The 19589-nt window shown below is 43.0% G+C and overlaps 1 protein-coding gene and 1 long non-coding RNA gene across 5 annotated transcripts in view; both read left to right on the forward strand.

Moving 5' to 3' along the window:
• Positions 1–8266: 8266 nt before the first annotated feature.
• The window catches only part of GSPT1 (G1 to S phase transition 1), a 29400-nt gene continuing 18077 nt past the window's right edge, over positions 8267–19589 (forward strand). For 2 of the 4 annotated variants that reach the window (XM_081560364.1, XM_081560365.1), the window contains exon 1: positions 8440–9058. In XM_081560364.1, coding sequence (XP_081416490.1) covers positions 8701–9058 — 358 coding nt within the window. In that variant the 5' untranslated portion in view covers positions 8440–8700. Of the gene's footprint in view, positions 8371–8439; positions 9078–19589 lie in introns of those variants that run through there. The other 2 variants (XM_081560366.1, XM_081560363.1) reach the window with 2 other exon arrangements.
• LOC145533291 (uncharacterized) lies at positions 13537–18081 on the forward strand. Its single transcript, XR_014073980.1, has 2 exons — positions 13537–15392; positions 17931–18081. It is a non-coding gene; the product is annotated as an uncharacterized LOC145533291 (long non-coding RNA).

Raw genomic sequence — 19589 nt, forward strand, 5'->3', positions numbered from 1 at the left:
CATGTCTGGCTCTTTGTGACCCAATGGACTATAGCCTGCCAGGCTCCTCTGTCCATGGAATTCTCCAGACAAGAATACTGGAGTGGGTTGCCATTTCCTTCTCCAGGGGACCTTCCCAACCCAGGAATAGGACCTGGGTCTCCTGCATTACAGGCAGATTCTTTCCCTTCTGAGCCACCAGGGAAGACCTATGAGACATCTGTTCAAAATCATAGACACAGAAAGCAGAATGGCGATTGCCAAGGGCTGGAGGAGGGGAGGATGGAAGTTACTGTTTAATGGATGCAGAGTCTCAGATTGGAAAGACGAAAAAGTTCTGGAGATGGATGGTGGTGTTCACTGCACAACAGTACGAATGTACTTGATGGCACTGAAATGTACACTTACAAATGGCTGAAGTGGTACAGTTTTTATGTTATCTCTATTTTACAATAAAAAGAGAGAGATCTCCTTTTCAAGAATGGGAAGGTGATCCAAATGCTGGCCAGTGACATGGGAGGAGATATCTCAAAGAGAGCTTCTGAAAAAAGTTTCCTCATTCCTAGAAGAGGGCCACAGGGTACAATGCTCTCTCTTACTTCTCTGGGCATGGCATCTGGAACTCTCTCTTATCTGGAACCCTGCACCCATCTTGGGGCCAGCCTGAGAATGAAGCCACACCCAAGGCAGCAGACAGATGGAAAGATGTAGGTCACTGGTGATGTCATTAAGCTCTGAACCAATGGACTAAGAAGTCAGTCCTATCTTAGGGTTTATAGTTAAGTAAGAAAATACATTTCTTAAAGTTAAATTTTCTTTGAGTTGAAATTTCTATAACTTGGTTCTGAAAGGATCCCAACACTTGTATAATTATTGTTGGTATAACAAAAAATTGGAAACAACCTAAAAGTTTAGGGAAATGGGTGAATTAAAAAAAAGATGTATAAACATAGATGGAGTTATTATAGAGTAGTTAAAAGATAAACACATGAAGTGAAAGATAGATTTTGTATATTATATGTAAATTTTAAATACAGTGTATTTTTCATTGACTTATATGTATATATGTCTTTAAATAGATGGCTCTCATAGGGCTTCCCTGATAGCTCAGTTGGTAAAGAATCTGCCTGCAATGCAAGAAACCCCAGTTCAATTCCTGGGTCGGGAAGATCTGTTGGAGAAGGCATAGGCTACCCACTCCAGTGTTCTTGGGCTTCCCTTGTGGCTCAGCTGGTAAAGAATCCACCTGCAATGTGGGAGACCTGGATTTGATCCCTGGGTTGGGAAGATCCCTCAGAGAAGGAAAAGGTTACCTACTCCAGTATTCTGGCCTGGAGAATTCCATGGACTATACAGTCACACGTATATGTATCAGTCAGTCAGTTCAGTTGCTCACTTGTGTCTGACTCTTTGCGACCCCATGGACTGCAGCACACAGGCCTCCCTGTCCATCACCACCTCCTGGAGTTCACTCAAACTCATGTCCATTGAGTTGGTGATGCCATCCAACCATCTCATCCTCTGTTATCCCTTTCTCCCGCCTTCAATCTTTCCCAGCATCAGGGTCTTTTCAAATGAGTCAGCTCTTCACATCAGGTGGCCAAAGTATTAGAGTTTCAGCTTCAGCATTAGTCCTTCCAATGAACATTCAAGACTGATTTCCTTTAGGATGGACTTGTTGGATCTCCTTGCAGTCCAAGGGACTCTCAAGAGTCTTCTCCAACACCACAGTTCAAAAGCATCAATTCTTTGGCACTCAGCTTTCTTTATAGTCCAACTCTCACATCCATACGTGACTGCTGGAAAAACCATAGCCTTGACTAGACGGACCTTTGTTGGCAAAGTAATGTCTCTGCTTTTTAATATGCTGTCTAAGTTGGTCATAACTTTCCTTCCAATGAGCGTCTTTTAATTTCATGGCTGCAGTCACCATCTGCAGTGATTTTGGAGCTCGAAAAAAAAAAAAAGTCTGTCACTGTTTCCATTGTTACTCCATCTATTTGCCATGAAGTGATGGGACCAGGTGCCATGATCTTAGTTTTCTGAATCTTGAGTTTTAAGCCAACTTTTTCACTCTCCTCTTTCACTTTCATCAAGAGGCCCTTTAGTTCTTCTTCACTTTCTGCAATAAGGGTGGTGTCATCTGCATATCTGAGGTTATTGATATTTCTCCCGGCAATCTTGATTCCAGCTTGTGCTTAATCCAGCCCAGCATTTCTCATGATGTATTCTGCATATAAATTAAATAAGCAAGGTGACAATATACAGCCTTGATGTACTCCTTTTCCTATTTGGAATCAGTCTGTTGTTCCATGTCCAGTTACAACTATTGCTTCCTGATCTGCATACAGATTTCTCAAGATGCAGGTCAGGTGGTCTGGTATTTCTATCTCTTTCAGAATTTTCCACAGTTTATTGTGATCCACACAGTCAAAGGCTTTGGCATAGTCAATAAAGCAGAAATAGATGTTTTTCTGGAACTCTCTTGCTTTTTTGATGATCCAGCGGATGTTGGCAATTTGATCTCTGGTTCCTCTGCCTTTTCTGACACCAGCTTGAACATCTGGAAGTTCACGGTTCACATACGTATACGTATTAGCAATACGTATATGTATACGTACATGTATATGTATATGTCACAAAGAGTTGGACACAACTGAGTGACTTTCACTTTCAAATATATAATAGTGGTTGCCTTTTTGGAGGGGATAGAATGGGACAGAGGTGGGAGTAAAGAGGTGGCATGTACACTGGAATGTTCTATTTCTGATTTTAAAACATGAAACAAGATGATGATATTTTAAAAACTGACAATACTGGGATTATATCTAAGTATGTGAGTGCTTATGATTCTTTGTAGTCTTCTATATTTACAAAATCCTCAAAGATTAAAAAAAAAAAAGCTTCCCTAATGCTACCCCTGGCCCAAACAAAATTAATTAAGAAGGACAGAAAAAAAATCTTTTGGTAAGGACTAGGGAACTTAAGCTAATGTCTGTATAATTACAGGTGGGCTCTAAGAGTTCAAAAAATATGTGTTTTTTTTTGTTAGATAAGAGGTTTTTCATTTGTTTTTGGTGGTACCACACAGCATTCAGAATCTTAGTTCCCCAGCCAGGGATGGAACCTGTGCCCCTGCACTGGAAGCGTGGAATCTTAACCATTGGACCATCAGGGAAGTCCCAGTATGATAGTCTTTAACCTTTTAACTTTTTATTTTGAAGTAACCATAGGCTCATAAGAATTTGCAAAAAACATTACAAAAGGTCCAATGTACCCATTACCCAGTTCTCCACCATGGCCACACCTTACATAATAACTATAGTACACTATCAAAACCAGGAAACTGTCATTGCCACAGTACAATTAAGTAGCCTCGACACCTTAATGGGACTTCCCCTATTTAACCTTTAGTTTATTTTTAATGTCTTTAAGTTACAAAAGCGATTTGCTCATTGACAAATTAATGGATAAATAAAAAGTGGTACATCCACACAATGGAATAGTACTCCATCATAAAAAGGGATAAAATACCAATACATACTACAACAAGGAGATCAAACCAGTCAACCCTAAAGGAAAACAACCCTGAATACTCAAGGAAGGACTTATGCTGAAGCTGGAGCTCCAATACCTTGGCTACCTGATGTAAAGAGCTGACTCATCAGAAAAGGCACTGACACTGGGAAAGATTGAAGGCAAAAGTGGAGGATGAGATGGCTAGGTAGCATCACCAACTCAATGGACATGAATCTGAGCAAACTCCGGGAGACAGTGAAGGACAGACAAGCCTGGTATGCTGCAGTCTACAGGGTCCCAAAAAGTCAGACACAACTGAGCAACTAAACAATAACATACTACAACATGGATGAATTTTGAGAATAGTTTGCTAAGTGAAAGAAGTCGGAAACAAAAGGTTATATAGTGTATGATTCCATTTATATGAAATGACCAGAGTAGGCAAATCCTAGAGATAGAAACGAGATTGGTGAGTTTCAGGGGCAGTGGGGAGAGGAGATGGGGAGCAGGATCCTAAAGGAATGGGGATTGTTCTCACAACAGTTATGGGTTTCCTTATGCCGTGATGAAAATGTTTTGGAACTAGATAGAGGTGGTGGTTGTACAACACTGTAAGCTCACTAAGTACGACTGAATTGCTTACTTATTTTAAATGGTCAATTTTACGCTATGTGAATTTCATCTTACTAAAAAAAATTTTTTTTAAGCAATTTGCTTGTTGTAGGAAAATCTAAACATAAAGGTTTAAGTTAAAAATTATAATTTCTTTTCCCAGCTGCTCATCTCCATGTCCAATCCCATCCCACAAATATACCTTCCCTTAACTGTTTATTTTTTTAATTTTTATTATTTTTTTAAAGTTAACAAAGGAAGTCTTATAGAGAGGAGGTCTTTTATTTTTACTTTTTTATAATTGCATTTTATTTATTTATTTTTGGGTGTCCTGGGTCTTCACTGCTGCACTTAGACTTTCTCTAGCAGCAGAGACTGGGGGCTACTCCCTAGTTGCTGTGCCCAGGCTTCTCATTGCAGTGATTTCTCTTGTTGTGGAACACGGGCTTTGTAGCACATAGGCTTCATAATTGTGGCATATGGGTTCAGTAGTTGCAGCTCCCAGGCTCTTTTGAGCACAGGCTCAGTAGTTGGGGCATACGGGCTTAGCTGCTTCACAGTAAGTGGGATCTTTCTGGATCAGGACTCGAACCCATGTTTCTTGCAACAACAGGTGGATTCTTTACACTGAGCCACCAAGGAAGCCTCCCTTAACTGTTTATAACTCTCCAAACTTTAAAAAGCTTTATAGCATCCAGAGATACATATGTTTCCTTCTCTCCTGGAGGTTTACTGAGGACTTTATACCCACGTGAGCCAATGCTTAGATGATGGGAAACTCAATGGTGAATAAGACAGGCTGGAGGAATTAATTTTCTAGTAAGAGATGGGCAGTAAGCTTGGGAATGAATGTGATTTTCAGTTGTGGTAAACGCTGTGAAAAAATAAAAGTGGGTAAGATGGTAGAGAGTGATGTGGGTTGATGGAGGGCCAGGGTGGTTAGGAGAGGTCTCTGAAATGAATGGCGACATCTGAAATGAATGACGACAGTTAGGGAGGTTAAGATCTAGGGAAAGAGAATTCAAGACAGAGGAAATAAAGCTAGATATTTTGGGATTTCCCTAGCGATCCAGTGGCTAAGACTCCACCCTCCCAATGCAGAGGGCCCAGGTTCCATCCCTGGTCGGGGAACTAGATCCCACATGCTAAGAGTTCACATGACACAACTAAAGATCCCAAATGTTGCAACTAAGACCTGGCACAACCAAATAAATAAATAAAAATAAATATTAAAAAAAGCTAGATATCTTTACATAAATAAGACTGTATACTAAGTACAGTGATCCACTACATATTTATACACAGATATTAGATATTAGCAAGATATTAGATATCTTGCTTTCCCCCTTCTGTACTGTATATTATATGTGTATTTCCAAGTTGGCCTCATAGCTACATGTTATTCCATAATAGTGATACATCATATTTATTACACATGTATTTCCAAGTTGGCCTCATAGCTAAATGTTATCTCATAATATTGATACACCATCACTTACTTAGGGGCTTCCCAAGTGGCACTGGTGGTAAAGAACCTGCCTGCCAATGCAGGAGACACAGAAGATCTGGGTTTGATCCCTGGGTCAGGGAGATCCCCTGGAGAAGGAAACAGCAACTCCACTCTAGTATTCTTGCCTGGAGAATCCCATAGATAGAAGAGCCTGGTGGGCTACAGTCCATAGGGTCACAAAGAGTCGGACATGAGTGAGGTGACTTAGCACATGCTACATACATCACTTACTTAACCATTTCTCTGTTCATGGACATTTAGGTTGTTTCCAGTTTGGAGCTATTGTTATTCCACAACATATTTCATATTCCAATTCCAGGCCCTCAGGGTGATTCCTCTTGTTGTCAACTAACTTTGTGTGTGCATCACAGGGACTCCCAGGATGTCCTTGGAAAACCAACTCTCAAAGTTGAGAATCCTGTGTCTCAATAGCCCCAATGAGTGTAAAAGGGCAGTATTGTCCCAGATTCCCTACTGATTTCCCCATTCATTCATCTAACATTTATCAAGCACATTTTCTATGCCAGGCATTATACGGAGCATTATAAATATAAAAAGATGAACAAACGATTCTAACCTCAAGTTGCCTAGTCTTAGCACAACGGTAATTATCAAGACATTGTAAATCAATTATATCTCAATTTAAAAAAAGAAAAAAAAAAGCTTCTTCCTTTTCTGTTTGGAGCAGTGTCTCTACCCAGGCAGGTTAAGGCTTTTGAAAACCAATAGAGTGGATTCTTTCCTGAGTAATTATCCTATTCAGGGACAGTTAATGACATCAACTTCTCTAAGCTGCAGTCTTAGTACTTTCTTCATCCCTAGGAAAAATATACCAAAGAAACTCTGCTAATTTAATTAGATGTGAAGAACTAACCTATCAGAGTGATCACCCAGTGCCCTCAGGGTGTTCCTCTTGAAGTGTGGTAAGGAGAAGGACCCTGTGGTTCACTATTTGAGTCAGTTGCTTGTGTTGACATTTTCTTAGAAGCAGGTTGGGGAAAGCAAATCTTGACTGTGAGGGCACTTCAGGCACTTTATTTTGGATACATTGTATCTTCTTCTTCTTGTGATTCTGATTCAGCAGCAAAGGTGGCCTCCTATATGAAAGAAGGTCTGGTTTTTATATCAATCATTGCTAAATTCTCTGTAAACCTGAGGAAAATCCACTTAACACCAAGGTTAAAGCGGAACATATAAGATTCAGTGGGCTCTTCAGAGAACTATATTAATAGGCTGTAACCAGAACTTTGTATTAATGAGAGGAATAAATCCTTTGTTATGGGGAGTGGGGGAATTAAGATCCAGAAAATTTCAGGGAACATGAATCACAGACCTGTCCAGAAGCTTAAATCCAGCCTCGTGATAATTGAGGTTTCTGGTTTCTTTACATTTATAGGGCTCAATTTCCCAAGTGTTATGTGTTAAAGAAACAAAGCAACCAGCAAATTTGCTAATTTCATATTAAACACAATTTCAAACCACTTTAGAGTAGGATTCGTTCTCAAAGTTAACTGACAGGTTTGCTTTTGATTTGTCTCATTAGGCTGGGTCCTCTTTTATCTTTAAAACAGACATTTAAAATTAAAATTAAAATCTAGATATAGGATCTTCACATACGGTTCTTAAACATTCTGTGTTCCCGCTTGTACGCCGTAATTTCTATTGATCTGGTTAGTTGCACTCTGTCTAGACTTCTTGGAGAAAAATATCAACAATATGTTTTTCTCGGTCTTGGGCTCCGCAAGGGTGAATTACAGGAAAACTTAACAGGTACCTTCCTACTTCCAGCAGTTAGATCTATATATTTATCTTCTGCTTTTTCTTCCCTTTTCCCATATTTACCAAACAGCAACTGGGAGCAGTCAATAAAGTACTTCGGGAAAACCTGAGCAAATTCGGCCATTCAAAATAAAACCGCTTCACCGGAAGGTGTATTATGAAGCACAAAAATAACCCTGTTAGGTGGGACTAGCTGGTTACATCATGGAATATGGTAATCCTCTATTTAATTTACAAAGCCCTTGGCCGAGAGGAGGAAGGGATGGAAAAGTTTGAGTGAAGGCTTTAAATGACTAGTCATACAGACAGTGAGTCACTGTAAGTTTCCAGTTAATAATCCCCTCTGCCAGGCTGGGCTTTATGAGCCACAAAGCAGTTTAAGTGGTAATGGCTCACAGTTTTATGGTCTCTTCTACCAAATGAATACAGAAAATGAAAGACGCCCTGAGTCGTCTTTGAAATGTAGGGCAAATTCTGACTGGGGGCAGGGAGGAGGAAGGTGGAATGAAAGAGAACGAGGTAGGATGTCTGTGAGACAGGGAACGCAGAGGGCTGGTGAAACGAGAAGGGGACGATTTTCAGGAGTTGAAGGCTTTTCTCTCCACCTTGGAACTGCTGTCCATTTTCCCGCGTTCTGTGCAGAACAGGACGGAACTGGCCACCTCCGCGACCTGAGAGGCTCGCGGTCCGCCGCCCCGCGCCGAGTCGCGCCAGGGTTCGCTCCCACCCCCGCCCCCACTCGGTGACAGGTGGGGCAGCCGTGCGGCAACCAGACCTCCGCCTCCTCGCGCTGCCTGCCGGGAGCCGGCGCCGCTTCCGGTTGCTCTCGGCCCCGAACTCAGACTCCCGTCGGCCCCCGGGAAAACCGCAGCGGGGTCGCGCGGGCGCTGCCGGAACTCGTAGTTCCGCCTTCTGCCGCGCTTCATAAGTGGAAACGGGGTCGCCCGGGGCCGAGAACTACCGAGGCGAAGGTACGGGTGGCGGCGAGGGGTCAATCCGCGCCGGGCGTGGGGTTGGCGCTGAGACAGTCGGAGGTGGTTGGGGCTGGGTGGGAGGAGACCAGAGCGCACACACGAGGAGGGTTTGGTCGCCGCCGCCGCCGCCGCCGCCGCCGCCGTCGTCGTCGCGAGTGCTGAGTCGGGACTTAAGCTGCCGCCGCGACGACGCCGGGGATTGTGCCGCTAGCCCCCGGCCCTCTGCCTTCCCGCTTTCCTGGGTCAGCGCGGCCTGCTCCTCCCCGGCCCGTCGCCCCCGCCTCCATTTCCCGCCCTCTCTTCACCACACACACGGCCCCCCCGATCATGGATCCCGGCAGTGGTGGCGGCGGCGGCGGCGGCGGCGGCGGCGGAGGGAGCAGCAGCAGCAGCAGCGACTCGGCGCCCGACTGCTGGGACCAGACGGACATGGAAGCCCCCGGGCCGGGCCCGTGCGGCGGCGCCGGCGGCCCCTTGGCGGCGGCTGCGGCCGAGGCCCAGCGTGAGCACCTCAGCGCGGCCTTCAGCCGGCAGCTCAACGTCAACGCCAAGCCCTTCGTGCCCAACGTCCACGCCGCCGAGTTCGTGCCGTCCTTCCTGCGGGGACCGGCCCAGTCGCCGGCATCCCCAGCTGGCGCCGCCGCCAACAACCACGGAGCCGGCAGCGGCGCGGGAGGCCCTTCGGGTAAAGGGCTGGGACACGGATCAGCCCCCGGGACGGGGGGATGCCGTGCTGCGAGGGCTGGGGCAGCTGGCCTGGGGGCCCGAGCCCACCTGGGACGGGGCCCGGGGTGGGGTCGGGGGCGCGCCGCTCCCGGCGGGGGACGCGTGGCCGTGGGGCCGGGAGGCACGTGGGGCGCTGACAGCGGCGCCGGCTGTCCTGGGTGGGGCGACCCGGGGCCGGGGAGGCGGCCTGTGTGGGGCGACCGCGGCGGGGGGCGGCGCGAGCAGGGTGCGGGGCGCACTGGTGGGGCCTGGGGTTCGCCTCTCACCTCCCCCCGCTGGGGCGCAGTTCCCCGCTAGGAAGTGGGAACCGTATGGGACAGAGAGGGGGTCAGTGCCACGAGGCCTAGAAGCCAGGACAGATGGAGCCAGGAGTCGGCCGGATGGGCGTTGAGAGCGCTGAGGAGTTGGGGCGGACGAAAGCTCGCGTTTTCCCTTAACCTTGGGCCTAGACGAGAGAGCTTCCCCCGCTGCAATGCCTGTTATCGAAAGTGTAATTACGTTTTAAATGTCCACGGACCCGAACAGTCCCGAAGGAATCCCAGGATGCATTGCAGCCCTGCCACCGGGCCGAAACTGTTGGCTGTCAATAGATCCTTAGCATTTTGTAAGGTTGTGAAGTTAACAGAGTGTCCCAAAGTTAGAGTTCTTCACTTAACGTTTAATTGTGTAGGAAATGACGTTGATCTGTGTGCCCTTTTTCTTAAGTGGGACTTGGATTCTTCCCCTTAGTTGATGACACGTTTAGAATTTTTATTGGGTTAAAAATCGTTTGCCTCATTCAGGTTGCTTGGTGTAACTCATTCTCTGTGTTCTTGTATCAGGAGTTAGTCTGTTCAGACACCTGAGCATTTGTTAAAACAATAATTCTTAGGAGTCATATGCAGTTTTGACCATGGCTAGTCGAGTGACTTTCTGTGACTTCAAGTCTTCAAAAATCTCCCTGTACTTAGGGGATGCTTAAGTGATAGCATGCTTTCAGGTACTGATTTTCTAGGAATGTCAAATGAGTGAACTTGATTCCTCTCTGAAGTTCTTTGTTGTCCTGTTTCTTGGATAGGTAGACATTGTAAAAGTGCTCTAGGAGTTTAGTTTCTTCAGAAACTGCCTGCAGTTTTCTCTCTCGAGGCAAAAAGAGAGTTTGGGGAAATGCTTTTGGGCACACAGTTGGATTTAGTTATTTTATTTACTGGTATTTCTTTTACTTGTGTAAAGCCGTTGATGTTTTCCCTTTAAACAGAAGCTTAATTTTGCTTACTCCTTTGGTCTACATAAACTCGTTCACTTACCAACTCCTAAAAGTGCCTATTTCCCCAAACCTTATCATGCAGTTTGCTCTTATCTGGCCATTTTCTTTTTTGACCCTCCCTTGTAAATCTAGAGTTACTAGTATCACTCTGACTAGACCTAGGACTCCATTTCCAGCCTATGTAGCCATCAGCCAGTCATCAAGGGATGGCAATCCTTAGAGCAGTGGTCTGGAAGGGTGGTCATTCTTGAATGAGTAGGCATTGCCTCTTATGAAGGACTGTCTTTTCTCTTCCTGATATTTATTTGCTAATTTGAAGTTTTACTGTTAATCCTTTCCTCTGTGACACTGCCAGAAGTTGGAGATGTAGAAAGTGTAGGGAAGTGGTTGTCCCTACCTTTACATGATGGTCAGTTTTTTCTTTCCTTCTTTTTTTTAATCAGAAACCTATTTTGGTGTTACTGACTCTTATTAGCTGTTTCTACAAAATGCCAGTTAATATTAAAAAAACAACAACTCATCCATCCTCTATAGGACGTCTATTTGGGAAAGAATGGATGGTCCAGAGTTAATGTGGCACTGTTGGATTGCATGTTCCAGCATAAATTCAGGCCCATAGATTATACCAGCATAAGAGCAAAGAACTATGTTTGGAAGAAGCAGGGAAAACATTGAAATGGCACTTAGGTTGAAATTTGTGAAGGGGACGCCCATAAAGTGTGCAACTATTTTTTAGTGAGGAAATCAACTGTAGGGCTACCATGTTTTCTTCTGTTATTAAGTCATAGCTAAAACTGGTGGTGGATATGTTTTTAAACTGGATACCAGGAGAGCTCTTGAAGGAGTCTAGAGACAGAGCACTATCACGAAGGACTTTTCTTTAGTTATTTATGAATGCACTGGGTCTTCTTTCCTGTGTGCGGGGCTTCTCTTGTTGTGGACCAGGGCCTGTAGGCCCGCAGGCTCAGTAGTTGTGGTGCAGGGACTTACTTGCTCCACCACTTGTGGGGTCTTCCTGGACCAGGGATTGAACCCAGGTCCCCTGCATTGGCAGGCAGATTCTTAAGCATAGGACCACCAGGGAAGCCCTAGAATTAACAGCTTTTAAAATGTACATGTGTATAATGAGTATCTTTCATTCTCCAGAAAGAAGGCTAGTTTTCTTTTTCTCTCTTCCGTTTTTTTTTTCCCCCCAGTGGTACTTGGAGCAGCCGGTAAGAGGAGATGCTTTTGCACAAAAAGTCATCCACTTTCACTGGCAGGCTGCTGGTTAATCCTTATATCCAGCTATAGGATATCCCTAGTCACAGCTTGGGATTCAGTGTTGACCTTGGATGTCTGAAAATTTAAGTACAGTTCTCTCCAGATCGAAGTAAAATGGCTAAATAATGGTCATTTAGAGTCCTTCAGATGAATGAAAATGTAGACAAGTGTTGTGTGTGCCAGAATAAACATTTTCTATAATCAAATGTACTTATTTTCAGTTCCAATTTGCACCAAGTTCAGGCTTTTTTATTGTTAAATGAGAAACAAGTTCAGCAGTGTTCATCAGGATTGCTTGGTGTCTTGGTCTGTTTGGGCTGCTATAACAAAATACTGTAGACTTGGTAGCCTGTAAACAACAGAAGTTTATTGCTCACAGTCTGGAGCCTGGAAGTCTGAGATCAGGGTGCCAGCCTGGCTGGGTGAGGGCTCTCTCTCCTCTTCTGGATAACAGACTGCTGACTGACTGCTTTCTGTGTCCTCCCAGGGCTGACGAGGCAAGGGAGTTCTCTGGGGGCCTCTTTTATAAAGGCACTAATCCCATTCATGAAGGCTCTGCCCACATGGTCTAAGGCCACCCAAAGACCCCACCCAATACCATTACTTTGGGCATTAGGATTTCAATGTAGGAATTTGGAGAGGAACACAAAATAGGCCATAGAACTTGGCCAGAGCTTCTGAAGTAATGGTATAGAGTTCTATCATCCCTCCCTCATTGCCTCTCAAATCTGCCATTGTGAAATGGATATGGAATAAAACCAGCTGCTGCTGCTGCTGCTGCTGCTGCTAAGTCGCTTCAGTCGTGTCCAACTCTGTGCGACCCTATAGATGGCAGCCTACGAGGCTCCGCCGTCCCTAGGATTCTCCAGGCAAGAATACTGGAGTGGGTTGCCATTTCCTTCTCCAGTGCATGAAAGGGAAAAGTTAAAGTGAAGTCGCTCAGTCGTGTCCGACTCTTAGCGACCCCATGGACTATAGCCTACCAGGCTCCTCCGTCCATGGGATTTTCCAGGCAAGAGTACTGGAGTGGGGTGCCATTGCCTTCTCCGAATAAAACCAGCAGTCCTTAGTAAATCCTTGTCGTTGTTTAGTCACTAAATCATGTCCAACTCTTTGCGACCCTGTGGACTGTAGCCTGCCAGGCTCCTCTATCCATGGGATTTCCCAGGCAAGAATACTGGAGCGGGTTGCCATTTCTTTCTCCAGGGAATCCAAGAACAAATCCATGTCTCCTGAATTGGCAGGCGGATTCTTTACCGCTGATCCACTAGGGAAGCCAGTTAGTCCTTAGAAGGGGATTAAGTCATTTGGTGGATGCTGTTATTCACTGAATTTTCCCAAAGGTGACCTCTTCTGGGCCACCTGAGTAGAGAAGATACAGACTCAAAGTAACAGTCATTTTGTCCTGAAGGGCTCTTATACTTTTTTATGTTAAAGAATACAAGTTGACTGATAGTTAAGTTTAAAGAGATGGTAGATATGGTTGCCCCGAGACATTTTTCTTGTGACTGAATGCCTGCAGTAACAATTCTAATAGAAAGGACTTTTCAGATGAGATAGTGAATTGGTTAAGTGGGCTGAGGAGATCAGGGAAAGTATTGTTCCTGGAGTATTATTTCTTTTCCTACCCAGCCATACTGATTATTAGAGATCATTCAATTTTGGCTCGCGTTTCATGATTTTACATGTGGAGTGACTCAGATGTGGGGGTTCAGGGAACAAGTGAGGGCATCCACTAGGGCTGCTCCATGTTGAGCAGCTGTTGCAACTGTTAGAAACTTTGTTTGGGAATAAATTTTATTTTTTATTTATTTGGCCACATTGCCGCATGTGGGATCTTAGTTCCCCCTGCAGTGGAAGCATCGAGTCCTGACCTCTGCACTGCCAGGGAATTCCCATGGGAATTTTAGAGCAGGTTTTATTCACTGCTTTTTTTTTTTTCTTTTGTTTATTTTTTGCTTTTTTTCTGGAATTGTACTGCATGAAAAGGTAATGAAAACATATCATGGTGTGTTGGGAAATATAGAGAACAGATTTTAAGCCTTGTTTTGTTTGCTGGGGAGGAAATGTCTTAAAGTGTTAAAACAGTGTTGTCTTTCTGATTGGAGAGGAAGGAATGAAAAAGAGATTTGATCATCTTTCCTGGTGAGTTAGCTGTATTGGAATGGAATTTTTCGAGATGTGAATCCCTGGTTTTGCTCAGGTATGTATATGGCAGTTAATGAACAGACACTGCCTGCCTGCAGAAAGCAGGATGCTGTGCTAGGCACTCAAAGTCATACCACCAAGATGGATAACTGATTCTCAAGGAGTCCAGAAAGGGATCAGATACCCAGTCTACTCTAATGGAAGACCCTTCATGGTAAGAGGGCCATACACAGAGTGCAGAGAGGGGGCTTTCAAAGCTGAGAAGCACTGTTCACAGGTTTCCTTATATAAATAATTTCAGTCATGTCACCCTAATCATAAAACCACAGATCTGTTTTCTACTAAGTGTCCCCTGTGAATATCCAAGGTATAATTAACATAAAATTCACCTTTCTTGTGTTTCTGTACTTCAAGTTTGCTAGGAATTTGCTAGAGTACCAGTCATCTTTACTTGTAAGTAAGTGTTGGTCGCTCAGTCGTGTCCGACTCTTTTCGATCCCATTGACCGTAGCCTGCCTGGCTCCTCCATCCATGGGATTTTACCAGGCTAGAATACTGGAGTGGGTTGCCAGTCCCTTCTCCAGGGGATCTTCCAGATCCAGGTATCAAACCTGGGTCTCCTGTATTGTAGGCAGGCGCTTTACCATGTGAGTTACCATATCAAACATCGGTGAGTTACTGTGATTCTGGCTCCTTATTTAGAATTTCACCATTCAATTAACAGTTCTTAAAATTTTGGGAGAAGCCAGATTTTGGCTACTTGGTTGTTCTGAGGTCCTCAGACTCCTTTTTTAGCTGTCAGTTTATGGTTCATACCAAAGCTTCTTAAGAGTTTTATTCCTGCTTTTGGTAGATTTTAACGAAGTGCGGCTGGGCTACAGATGTGTTGTTGGTTTTTTCATAAGTGACTTGGTTCTAAGGAAGGGTAGTTATTACATTACTATTCCAAGTTAAAACAATCCCCATCATACTCTCCTTCCTAGGTGAGAGGAACACTTAGCAAGGATTTTTTGAGCTAGCCTTGTCTGAGAGTGGTCAAACCAAATTCCAGACCACATTCTAAGTAACTGTATTTCTCTTCACTTGAAATAAAAAACTATACCTTAGCAAACTACTATGTATAAAATAAACTACAAGGATATATTGTACAGCATAGAGAATTCAGCCAATGTTTTACAATAATTATAGAGTATAACCTTTAAAAATTGGAATCACAAAAAAATAATTAAAAAAAAATTGTGAATCACTGTGTTGTACATCCAAACAACTATCCCTCAATTTATTTAAAAAAGTACATACCTTAGAATGTCATTGGGTTGACTGTTTCTGTAGAACTACAGTAGGAGTTCTTATAGTACTACTAAGCAGTCTGTGTCCATCTCCTTTGTGTTTGGTTTCACATGGATGGTATTCTGTTATCTTTGTACTTTTTTGTGGTATCTGAAATTAAATATCTCATTCTTTTTGCAGCAGATAGTATATAAATTTTAAAGACTATCTTTTAGCATTGTTTGAAAAATAGAGTAGAACTTTAGTTACTCAACAGAAAAGCCTGATCAGGTTGATATTGCTTTAGTGACTGAGTAAATAGGTTCTTTAGAATGTTAGGCGGAGGAGGTGATGGCACCCCACTCCAGTACTCTTGCCTGGAAAATCCCATGGACGGAGGAGCCTGGTAGGCTGCAGTCCAGGGGTTCTCGAAGAGTCGGACACAACTGAGCGACTTCACTTTCACTTTTCACTTTCATGCATTGGAGAAGGAAATGGCAACCCACTCCAGTGTTCTTGCCTGGAGAATCCCAGGGACGGGGGAGCCTGGTGGGCTGCCATCTATGGGGTCACACAGAGTCGGTTACGACAGAAGCGACTTAGCAGCAGCAGAACGTTAGGACCAGAGATGACCTGGCAGTAATAATAAGAGATGCTGAGTGAATGCCTAAGGTCACTCACAGATTTAAGGACACAGTTGAGTCTAGAATCCAAATTTGCCAGTTGCTAATTTAGTGCTCTCCACCACACCATGCTGTTTAATAATGGCAAAAAAAAGAGCATGCCCAGAGCTAATTACAACAACCAGCATGGATCTTCTGAGAGAGTGGCCCTGGAATTTGCCTTTCTTATATTTCATTCTTAAAAGTTTTTACAATCATTATGGGACATTGAAGTGCTTATTGTAATAATAAATTTATTGAGCAGTTACCACTTGGTTAAAATGCCCTTAACAACCTCTTGAGGTATAGATACTGATGACCTATTTTTGCAGATAAGAAAATTAAGTTTCAGAGAAGCTAAATAAATAGGGGAGGTGACATCCATGAATAAATGGAGGAGTTGGGATTAGAACCTGGATCTGACTTCAAAGCTTATCTTAGTAATAATAATTCCATTAGTTGTTTCCTTGTAACTGGAAGTTAAACGATCTTTTGACTGAGACACTTTTTCAAAAACTGGGCTTATGAGTTTGTGCACCATGGCACTGTCTCCATGTTCTTTCTCAGTAGTAGCTGGTACATTGTCATAGTAGGCAATGCTCTGTTTTAAATTTTTATTATTTTATTTTTTGGCTGTGCTGGGTCTTTGTTACTGTGCAGGCTTTTCTCTAGTTGTGAGTGGAGGCTACTCCCTAGTTGCAGTTCAGGCTTCTGATTGCAGTGGCTTCTCTTATGGCTCACGAGCTTCAGCAGTTGCAGCAAACAGGCTCAGTAGTTGTGGAGTGCATGGGCTTACTTGCCAAGATCAGCGAGCAAACCTGTGTCTCCTGCATTGGCAGGCGAATTCCTTACCACTGAGCCACCAGTGAAGCCCCGCAATGCTCTAATTTAAAGTAACATTTTGAAATTATTTCTTAATACATTTTAGGAAATGATGTAAAATAAACAGCTGTGATCACCATTATCTGTAACATTGTGCCTTTTTATTTTTAGAGGGTTAGGTAGTTAAGGCAAAACCAATGACCCTTGTACATGTTCTGCAGGCTTTTCTTTCTGATGTCTGCCTTTACTATTTTCCAGTGTTGTCTGGGAGAAAATGCCTCAGCTTTTGTGAGACTATGTGGTTACCTGTGTGCCAGAGAATTTTAGTTCCTTACTCAAACTGTTAACATCTCTTGGATATTGTTTCTCTAACTCCCTTAGAAAATTGGCACACATAAAATTGTTCTGAACCCTACTGCTGAAGTTAATTCAGTAAAAATTAAGTGTGTATTTATTCTATACAGTACACTGTGCCAACCTGTGGAGACAAAGTAGAGAAAAAAGTCTCCATGTTTCAGAAAACCAGTCATTCTAGAAGTCTATAATTTCCTAAGGAACAAGAACTAAGCTGTGTGTGTGGGTGGATCTATAATTGAAAGAGGGTCATATCTTAGAGGAGTCAAGAAGCCAGCTCATTAGCCCTTCAGGTGGAGAGTGGTTGGAGAATAGGGCAAAGTGGAAAACCAGATAAGGCAAGTTCATAGGGCAACTGAGGTGACTCCTTCAGAGGAGCCAGAACTGGGCACATGTGGGTGTTTAATTTTAAAACTAAAATCTAAAATTCAGTTCCTCAGCCACAGTAGCTACCCTTCAAGTGCTTAATAGCCACATGTGGCTAGTGACTATCATCACAGCACAGATATTTCTATCATTGTAGAAACTCAGATAGAATCGTCACACTATTTCTCAGATCCATGCAGTGTAGGACACGTGTTACTTCTGTGACAGCACTGAAGTTGTTTTTATTTTTCTTTAATGAACACAACATTTAGCTAACAGGAGTAAGATATTTTAGTTAAGATGGCTATTTTAAATAGCTGTTTTAGTGTGTTAAGGGGATTAGAGACTGGTTTTATACCTAAATCAGTGCTAATTTAACTTGCTGATTTATGAAATAGATGGATTAAGCACTTTTTGAGAAATGGTCATCGTTTATGTTTAAAATATATAGCTTAAATTAAAACATGGCTTTCATTCCCTGCCACATGTATGGTCTTGACTAACTTGTGCTGTCCTTACTATAAGCTGGCAAAATAGGAGTTGCCATGTTGAAGTCCTTTGATCCATGATCGTATCTTTACATTTTTTTATATTAAAAAAAAATCTGTATAACATAAAATTAACCATTTTAGAGTGAACAATTCATGGCATTTAAAACATTCTCAGTGTTGTAAGGAGAAGGCAATGGCACCCCACTCCAGTACTCTTGCCTGGAAAATCCCATGGACGGAGGAGCCTGGTAGGCTGCAGTCCATGGGGTCGGGAAGAGTTGGACACAACTGAGCGACTTCACTTTCACTTTTCACTTTCATGCATTGGAGAAGGAAATGGCAACCCACTCCAGTGTTCTTGCCTGGAGAATCCCAGGGACGGGGGAGCCTGGTGGGTTGCCGTCTATGGGGTCACATAGAGTCGGACACGACAGAAGCGACTTAGCAGCAGCAGCAGTGTTGTAAAAACTATCACCTCTGTCTAGTTCCAAAGCATTTTCGCCCCCCCTTCCCCTTCCCCTTTCCTTCCAGCTTCTGATAACCACCAGTCTGCTTTCTGCCTCTCTGGATTTACCTATTCTGAATATTTCATAGAAGTGGAGTGGTATAACATGTGACCTTTTGTGACTAGCATATTTCACCATGATCATATTTAACTAGCAGTTTTAAGACCCAGATTATCATCTGTGTTAAAACACAGGCAGTATTGTTGCCTGGCTGTCTTTTGGTAAAATCTTGTTTTAAAAATTGTAGTAATTTCACCACAATTATTAGTTTCTCCTTTTAACTTAGGGTATGGCAGTTTTAATCACTTGTACACTCTGATAACTTTCCTACTCTATTAGAATTATTCCTTCAAATACTCTATAAGAATGTGTGTCTGAACATGGAGATACCATTGGAATAATGAAACCATAATTTCATTCCTTGGGAGGTTTTTCTTCTCTTTCACTGATAGGTATGAACTGTGCAAGACTTGAGAAATCAAGCGCTAATAATCCTGTTTGCTAACCATGAACAAATGACTTTGGGTCTAGTAGAATTCTAAGCCCAGGATTAATAATAGCCAGTAAAATCTGGATGTGATGTGCATTGTGAATAAGACCAGAGTAAAATGAACAAGAAGGGCTTGCATGAATGTGTAAAGCCTGGGTACAACCATATTGAGAAGCTTAAATTTAAGGAACATTTTGTTATATGTGATTTTTCTGCTTCATTAATTCCAAAAACATCAGTTTGCAAATGTCACTAGCATTACCAATAAGTTTATAACGTCTTCTGTGGTCTGAATGCATATCATTAGGTGTATATTAAGCACTTAATTGGTTTTGGTACTTTGTCTCTAAGCTTTATAAACTTAAGACAAATATTCAATAAAAGTAAGATACCTTGAAAAATAAAACCATGAACAGATTTTGCATTATGCACCCATGGGGGTGAACTTATGACTGATGTCACTGTCAGGAGAAGTGCCTTACAGCCTAATGCATATGTTGTGTATTTGTAAGTTGGTTCTAGAACTAGGTGGTCAGATGTATGTACTACTTCATTTTATAAAGCTCACTTGCAGTTTGGGTTATCTTACTAAGTGACAGGAGAGTCTACTATACCAGTTATCTCAGTCTTTTCCTGCCTTAGAATATATGTACATCATCTTTTACTCAGTTCACTTTTTCTGAGTGATTTTCAACAGGGGCCATCTGAGGAAGGGCAGGATGGGACTTATATAACTTGAAAAGCCTACTTGAGTCTGATACGTCTGAATGTTAGATGGTAGTTGTCTATTTCATAGGGTTTTCAGGGGAATTAGAGGAGACAGCAGTTAGCACATAAGGGCTCAAAAAAGGTTAATTGGAATGAGGGTAATTT

The sequence above is a fragment of the Giraffa tippelskirchi genome, chromosome 13 (assembly GCF_054371585.1).
Source record: "Giraffa tippelskirchi isolate mGirTip1 chromosome 13, T2T-mGirTip1v1.2.pri, whole genome shotgun sequence".
NCBI lineage: Eukaryota > Metazoa > Chordata > Mammalia > Artiodactyla > Giraffidae > Giraffa > Giraffa tippelskirchi.